Source organism: Mus caroli, unplaced genomic scaffold, assembly GCF_978045245.1.
Source record: "Mus caroli unplaced genomic scaffold, Mus_caroli_1 scaffold_7, whole genome shotgun sequence".
In the NCBI taxonomy this organism is placed as follows: Eukaryota; Metazoa; Chordata; class Mammalia; order Rodentia; family Muridae; genus Mus; species Mus caroli.
The window spans coordinates 18,334,650-18,343,357 of record NW_028227262.1 but is presented as its reverse complement, the minus strand read 5'-3'; the positions used below and the strand labels follow the sequence as shown (position 1 = coordinate 18,343,357).

At 37.6% G+C, this 8,708-nt stretch overlaps 1 protein-coding gene across 1 annotated transcript in view; it reads right to left on the bottom strand.

The window, feature by feature from the left end:
- Window positions 1–263: 263 nt before the first annotated feature.
- The window catches only part of LOC110287820 (uncharacterized), a 34,156-nt gene continuing 25,711 nt past the window's right edge, over window positions 264–8,708 (bottom strand). The window contains 3 exon segments of the mRNA XM_085840854.1: window positions 264–639; window positions 726–2,609; window positions 2,688–2,862. Of these exon segments, the coding sequence (XP_085696980.1) occupies window positions 264–639; window positions 726–2,609; window positions 2,688–2,862 (2,435 nt within the window).

The following is an 8,708-nucleotide window of genomic DNA, read 5'->3' as shown; positions in this document are numbered from 1 at the left end:
TCTGCCAATAATTTTCTCATTTTAAATAACATTTCCTTATGAATGTTGGGACAATAATTTTCAACTAAGTTAGCTTCATGCATGGATCTATGTGCTCTAAGCTTTGAGGTTGTGCTAAAATATTTGCCATGGCCTATATATTTCTAATGTTTCTCTCCAGGATGCATGCTGGGTTGTGTTTGAAGGGATTATTTCCATGTCAAGGATTTTTTCACATTCTTTACATTAATAAGGATGTCTCTAGTTTGTATTCTTAGGTGATATTAAAGATTTGAGGACAGGGAAATGTATTTCCCAAAGTCACTCCACTTACAAGGTTGTTGTCCAATATGGGTTCTTTGATGAACTTGGAAAATGGAGGACCAGGTAAAAGATTTGCCACACATTCCACATTCGTAAGGTTTATCTCTTGTATAGATTCTGTAGTGAAAATGAAGACTTGGAGAGTTAGTGAATGATTAGCCACCTTCATTTCATTTGTGAGATTTCTCTCTAGTATGAATTCTGTGGTGAGCTTTATGATCTGAGTGTTGTGTAAAGGATTTGCAGAATTCATTATATTTATAAGGCTTGTCCCCTGTACAGATTCTTTGGTGAATTTTAAGCTCTGAGTTCTTCGTAAAAGATTTGCAGCAATCAAAAAAATTTTAAGGTTTCCCTCTTGTATGAATTCGGTCTTGAACTTTATAATCACTGTATTCTGTATAAAAGAGTTGCCTCATTGATTACATTTGTAAGGCTTCTATCATGTATGGATTTTGTAGTGAACTTGACGTTTGTAGGATTGTGTAAAGCATTTGCCACATTCATTACATTTGTAAGGTTTCTCTCCTGTGTGGATTCTGTGGTGAACTTGAAGGTTTGAGTTCTGTGCAAAAGATTTCCCACACTCATTACATTTGTAAGGTTTCTCTGCTGTGTGGATTCTGTAGTGAGCTTGAAGGTTTGAGTTCTGTGAAAAAGATTTCCCACACTCATTACATTTGTAAGGTTTCTCTCTTGTATGGATTCTATAGTGAACTTTAAAGTCTCTGTTCCTTGTAAAAGATTTCCCACACTCATTACATTTGTAAGGTTTCTCTCCTGTGTGGATTTTATAGTGAACTTGAAGATTTGACTTATGTGTAAAAGATTTGCCACATTCATTACATTTGTAAGGTTTCTCTCCTGTGTGGATTCTGTAGTGAACTTTAAGGTATGATTTCTGTGTAAAAGATTTGTCACATTCATTACATTTGTAAGGCTTCTCTCCTGTATGGATTCTGTAGTGAACTTGAAGATGTGAGGTCTGTGTAAAAGATTTCCAACACTCATTACATTTGTAAGGTTTCTCTCCTGTGTGGGTTGTATAGTGAACTTGAAGATTTGTCTTCTGTGTAAAAGATTTCCCACATTCATTACATTTGTAAGGGTCCTCTCCTGTGTGGATTCTGTACTGAACTTGAAGTTTTGAGTTCTGTGTAAAAGATTTCCCACAGGTATTACATTTGTAAGGTTTCTCTTTTGTATGGACTCTGTAGTGAGCTTTAAGCTCTGAGTTCTGGATAAAAGATTTACCACATTCATTACATTTGTAAGGTTTCTCACCTGTGTGGACTCTGTAGTGAACTAGAAGTTTTGAGGATTGTGTAAAATATTTCCCACATTTGTTACATTTATAAGGATTCTCTCCTGTGTGGATTCTGTAGTTAACTTGAAGTTTTGAGGACTGTATAAATGATTTTCCGCATTTATTAGATTTATGATCTCTTGCTCCTATACAGTTTTCATGGCAAATTTTAAGACTTGAGGAACAAGTAAAGAATTTTCCACATTCATTACATTTGTAGGGTGTCCCTTGGTTTGGAGTTCTACAATAAGCTTGAAGATCTGAGGACTGGATAAAAGATTTCCCATACTTATTACATTTATTTGCTTTCTGTGCTCTCTCCAAGTTTAATGATTCATTTGAGACATTCTTGTCTGTATCATAGAGGTATCTCTTAGACTCTCCATTAATCCATGATCCAGTATACCAGCTATGAATTGAAGATACACTTAAAATGGCATTCTTGTTTTCATTAATACAAAGTTTCTCTGTGGTATGCTGTTGAAAAGAAGACTGTGAGCACTGATTAGAGAAGGCCATTTTACTTTGCTTGCTGTAATAATATTCTAGAATAAAGTTGCTTATCTGATTTTCACTTGGATTTGTTTTACAAATAGAATCTTGTAATAAGGCATTACCTTGATATAATATCTCTCTGTATTGATTGCTTAGGTAATAAGCATGATTCATTGCATTCATAGATTCTTTCTCATGTTGATCTACATCATAGAACTTGTCACTGAGTAGGTTTTGTTGTGGGAACTGCCATAAATTTTGAGAGATATATCCTTCACCTTGATAACATTCAGTGCCTTTTTCTGTGCTCCACAATCTCATTTGTTCATAGAGCACTGAAGCACTTTTTAATCTCATATTCTGTAATATATACATCAGGAAACACAATTTATTCACCCAAATGTTACTTTTTAATGTTTGTGTATTTCTGTGTAAAATACAATTCTGTTTCAAATCTTGTGAATTTTTTCCTAGAGATTCCTTCAGTTGTGAAAATGAGAGTGAACCAGACTGACTTCTTTCAGGGGAAGTTAGGGCTTCTTGATAATTTTCAGAAATGAAAAAGATGTGCTTTTCAAATTGGTCATTTACATAATCATATATTTTATATTCTGCACTATCACATCTATATTCTGAGAACTTGTTTCCATATAGATCTGAAAGACTACTACATCTAAATCTTTGTGATATTTTCTTCTGGAAGTAATCCCGTGTATTTCCTTCGGGGAGTATCTTCTTGGTATAATCACATGACAAACCTGAAAATATTAAAAACAAATCATTATATGACATTTTGTAATTAGGTGAAAACAAATGCATCCATAATGCATGAAACAGCACCAATGTGAGCATCAAACAAATTCAGTACAGAAATGTAGCAATTTTCTTTCTTAACAATTTCATAAACATAATGGATACTAGACTATATTTCATGAAACAAGATAAGTATTTTATAATATTATGAAAGACATAATTAATTATTCATTATAACATTATAACTGGAAACAATTTGATGTAATTATCACCATTAATTAATAAAATTTCTTCCCTCTGTGAAACTGAATCTTTAATATCGAAACTAATCATCTTTCCAATGACAAAAATGAGGACCTACCATACTTCTTTTAGGACTGAATTCTAATGCAACATTAAATAATAGATTTAAAATCAGAGAGAATATTTATAAGAAAACAAGGAAAGATATATGATAAAATCTTAAGTGCTCCATTGTCCCATAAAGACATTTCCTAGGTGGTGTCCATAGGAGTATTATTTGTAAAAGCTACAAACTGTAAACAACCTAGATGGAAACCTCCTCTGAAGAATGGATAAAGAAAATGTGGTACTCGCCAGCTACCCACAACACCCGCCACAGGATCTTAAGACTTCTGGTGAGTGGAACACAGCTTCTGCTCCAATCCAATTGCACGCGGGACCAGAGAATGCATTAGTTAGGGAAGCAGAAACCGGCCTGAGTAGGGCCACAGGCCTCATCCGACCGGATCAGCACAGGGGTAGCCTGAGCACAGGGTCGCCTGACACCCGCCAGCTACCCACGACCCCCACCACAGGATTTTGAGACTGCTGGTGAGTGGAACACAGCTTCTGCTCCAGTCCAATCACGCGGGACCTGAGACTGCTTTGGTTGGGGAGGCAAAATCCGGCCTACGTAGGGCCACAAGCCTCTTCCGGTCAGAAAAGCAACGGGGTAGCTAGGGCGCAGGGTCGGCTGACACTCGCCAGCTACCCACAACACCCGCCACAGGATCTTAAGACTTCTGGTGAGTGGAACACAGCTTCTGCTCCAATCCAATTGCGCGCGGGACCAGAGACTGCATTAGTTTGGGAAGCAGAAAACCGGCCTGAGTAGGACCACAGGCCTCTTCCGGCTGGACCAGCACTGGGGTACCGCCAGCTAACCAAGACCCCCGCCACAGGATTTTGAGACTGCTGGTGAGTGGAACACAGCTTCTGCTGCAATCTTTAAACAGTGACAACGATAACAACTAACCCCAGAGATTACCAGATGGCGAAAGGTAAACGTAATAATCTTACTAACAGAAACCAAGACCACTCACCATCATCAGAACCCAGCACCCCCACTTCGCCCAGTCCAGGGCACCCCAAAACACCGGAAAAGCTAGACATGGATCTAAAAGCATATCTCATGATGATGGTAGAGGACATCAAGAAGGACTTTAATAACTCACTTAAAGAATTACAGGAGAACATGGCTAAAGAGTTACAAGTCATTAAAGAAAAACAGGATAACACAATCAAACAGGTAGAAGTCCTTAAAGAAAAACAATATAACACAATCAAACAGGTAGAAGTCCTTAAAGAAAAACAGGAAAACACATCCAAAAAGATGATGGAAATGAACAAAACCATACTAGACCTAAAAAGGGAAGTAGACACAATAAAGAAAACCCAAAATGAGGCAACGCTGGAGATAGAAACCCTAGGAAAGAAATCTGGAACCATAGATACGAGCATCAGCAACAGAATACAAGAGATGGAAGAGAGAATCTCAGGTGCAGAAGATTCCATAGAGAACATCAGCACAACAATCAAGGAAAATGTAAAATGCAAAAAGATCCTAACTCAAAACATCCAAGAAATACAGGACACAATGAGAAGACCAAACCTACGGATAATAGGAGTGGATGAGAATGAAGATTTTCAACTCAAAGGACCAGCAAACATCTTCAACAAAATTATAGAAGAAAACCTCCCAAATCTAAAGAAAGAGATGCCCATGAACATACAAGAAGCCTACAGAACTCCAAATAGACTGGACCAGAAAAGAAATACCTCCCGACACATAATAATCAGAACAACAAATGCTCTAAAGAAAGATAGAATACTAAAAGCAGTAAGAGAAAAAGGCCAAGTAACATATAAAGGCAAGCCTATCAGAATTACACCAGATTTTTCACCAGAGACTATGAAAGCCAGAAGATCCTGGACGGATATTATACAGACACTAAAAGAACACAAATTCCAGCCCAGGGTACTATACCCAGCCAAACTCTCAATTAACATAGATGGAGAAACCAAAGTATTCCACGACAAAACCAAATTCACACATTATCTCTCCACGAATCCAGCCCTTCAAAGGATAATAACAGAAAAAAACCAATACAAGGACAGGAACCACGCCCTAGAAACAACAAGAAGGTAATCCCTCAACAAACCTAAAAGAAGACAGCCACAAGAACAGAATGCCAACTTTAACAACAAAAATAACAGGAAACAACAATTACTTTTCCTTAATATCTCTTAATATCAATGGACTCAACTCCCCGATAAAAAGACATAGACTAACAAACTGGCTACACAAACAAGACCCAACATTTTGCTGCTTACAGGAAACTCATCTCAGAGAAAAAGATAGACACTACCTCAGAATGAAAGGCTGGAAAACAATTTTCCAAGCAAATGGTATGAAGAAACAAGCTGGAGTAGCCATTCTAATATCTGATAAGATTGACTTCCAACCCAAAGTCATTAAAAAAGACAGGGAGGGACACTTCATACTCATCAAAGGTAAAATCCTCCAAGAGGAACTATCAATCCTGAATATCTATGCTCCAAATACAAAGGCAGCCACATTCATTAAAGAAATTTTAGTAAATCTCAAAGCACACATTGCACCTCATACAATAATAGTGGGAGACTTCAACACACCACTTTCACCAATGGACAGATCATGGAAACAGAAACTAAACAGGGACACAGAGAAACTAAGAGAAATTATGAATCAAATGGATCTGGCAGATATCTACAGAACATTCTATCCTAAAACAAAAGGATATACCTTCTTCTCAGCACCTCATGGCACCTTCTCCAAAATTGACCACATAATTGGTCACAAAACAGGCCTCAACAGATACAAAAATATTGAAATTGTCCCATGCATCCTATCAGATCACCATGGACTAAAGCTGATCTTCAATAATAAAATAAATAATAGAAAGCCAACCTTCACGTGGAAACTGAACAACACTCTTCTCAATGATACCTTGGTCAAGGAAGGAATAAAGAAAGAAATTAAGGACTTTTTAGAGTTCAATGAAAATGAAGCCACAACATACCCAAACTTATGGGACGCAATGAAAGCATTTCTAAGAGGAAAACTCATAGCTCTGAGTGCCTCCAAAAGGAAACTAGAGAGAGCACACATTAGCAGCTTGACAACACACCTAAAAGCACTAGAACAAAAGGAAGCAAATTCACCCAACAGGAGTAGACGGCAGGAAATAATCAAACTCAGGGGTGAAATCAACCAAGTGGAAACAAGAAAAACTATTCAAAGAATCAACCAATCAAGGAGCTGGTTCTTTGAGAAAATCAACAAGATAGATAAACCCTTAGCCAGACCCACTGGAGGGCACAGGGAAAGCATCCTAATTAACAAAATCAGAAATGAAAAAGGAGACATAACAACAGATCCTGAAGAAATCCAAAACACCATCAGATCCTTCTACCAAAGGCTATACTCAACAAAACTGGAGAACCTGGATGAAATGGAGAAGTTCCTAGACAGATACCAGGTACCAAAGTTGAATCAAGATCAGGTTAATGATCTAAACAGCCCTATTTCCCCCAAAGAAATAGAAGCAGTCATTAATAGTCTCCCAACTAAAAAAAGCCCAGGACCAGATGGGTTTAGTGCAGAGTTCTATCAGACCTTCAAAGAAGATCTAATCCCAGTTCTTCACAAACTATTCCACAAAATAGAAACAGAAGGTACTCTACCCAACTCATTCTATGAAGCCACAATTACTCTGATACCTAAACCACAAAAAGACCCAACAAAGATAGAAAACTTCAGACCAATATCCCTTATGAATATTGATGCAAAAATCCTCAATAAAGTTCTTGCTAACCGAATCCAAGAACACATCAAAACAATCATCCATCCTGACCAAGTAGGTTTCATCCCAGGGATGCAGGGATGGTTCAATATATGGAAATCCATCAACGTAATCCAGTATATAAACAAACTCAAAGACAAAAACCACATGGTCATCTCGTTAGATGCGGAAAAAGCATTTGACAAGATCCAACACCCATTCATGATAAAAGTCTTGGAAAGATCAGGAATTCAAGGCCCATACCTAAACATGATAAAAGCAATCTACAGCAAACTAGTAGCCAACATCAAAGTAAATGGTGAGAAGCTTGAAGCAATCCCTCTAAAATCAGGGACTAGACAAGGCTGTCCACTTTCTCCATACCTATTCAACATTGTACTTGAAGTCCTAGCCAGAGCAATTCGACAACAAAAGGAGATCAAAGGGATACAAATTGGAAAAGATGAAGTCAAAATATCACTCTTTGCAGATGATATGATAGTATATATAAGTGACCCTAAAAATTCCACCAGAGAACTCCTAAGCCTGATAAACAGCTTCGGTGAAGTAGCTGGATATAAAATTAACTCAAACAAATCAATGGCCTTTCTCTACACAAAGAATAAACAGGCTGAGAAAGAAATTAGGGAAACAACACCCTTCTCAATAGTCACAAATAATATAAAATATCTTGGCGTGCCTCTAACTAAGGAAGTGAAAGATCTGTATGATAAAAACTTCAAGTCTCTGAAGAAAGAAATTATAGAAGATCTCAGAAGATGGAAAGATCTCCCATGCTCATGGATTGGCAGGATCAACATTGTAAAAATGGCTATCTTGCCAAAAGCAATCTACAGATTCAATGCAATCCCCATCAAAATTCCAAATCAATTCTTCAACGAATTAGAAAGTGCAATCTGCAAATTCATCTGGAATAACAAAAAACCTAGGATAGCAAAAACTCTTCTCAAGGATAAAAGAACCTCTGGTGGAATCACCATGCCGGACCTAAAGCTCTACTACAGAGCAATTGTGATAAAAACTGCATGGTACTGGTATAGTGACAGACAAATAGACCAATGGAATAGAATTGAAGACCCAGAAATGAACCCACACACCTACGGTCACTTAATCTTCGACAAGGGAGCTAAAAGCATCCAGTGGAAGAAAGACAGCATTTTCAACAAATGGTGCTGGCACAACTGGTTGTTAACATGTAGAAGAATGCGAATCGATCCATTCCTATCTCCTTGTACTAAGGTCAAGTCTAAGTGGATCAAGGAACTTCACATAAAACCAGAGACACTGAAACTTATAGAGGAGAAAGTGGGGAAAAGCCTTGAAGATATGGGCACAGGGGAAAAATTCCTGAATAGAAGAGTAATGGCTTGTGCTGTAAGATCGAGAATTGACAAGTGGGACCTCATGAAACTACAAAGCTTCTGCAAGGCTAAAGACACCATCAATAAGACAAAAAAACCACCAACAGATTGGGAAAGGATCTTCACCTATCCTAAATCAGATAAGGGACTAATATCCAATATATATAAAGAACTCAAGAAGGTGGACTCCAGAAAGTCAAATAACCCCATTAAAAAATGGGGCTCAGAACTGAACAAAGAATTCTCACCTGAGGAATACCGAATGGCAGAGAAGCACCTGAAAAAATGTTCAACATCCTTAATCATCAGGGAAATGCAAATCAAAACAACCCTGAGATTCCACCTCACACCAGCCAGAATGGC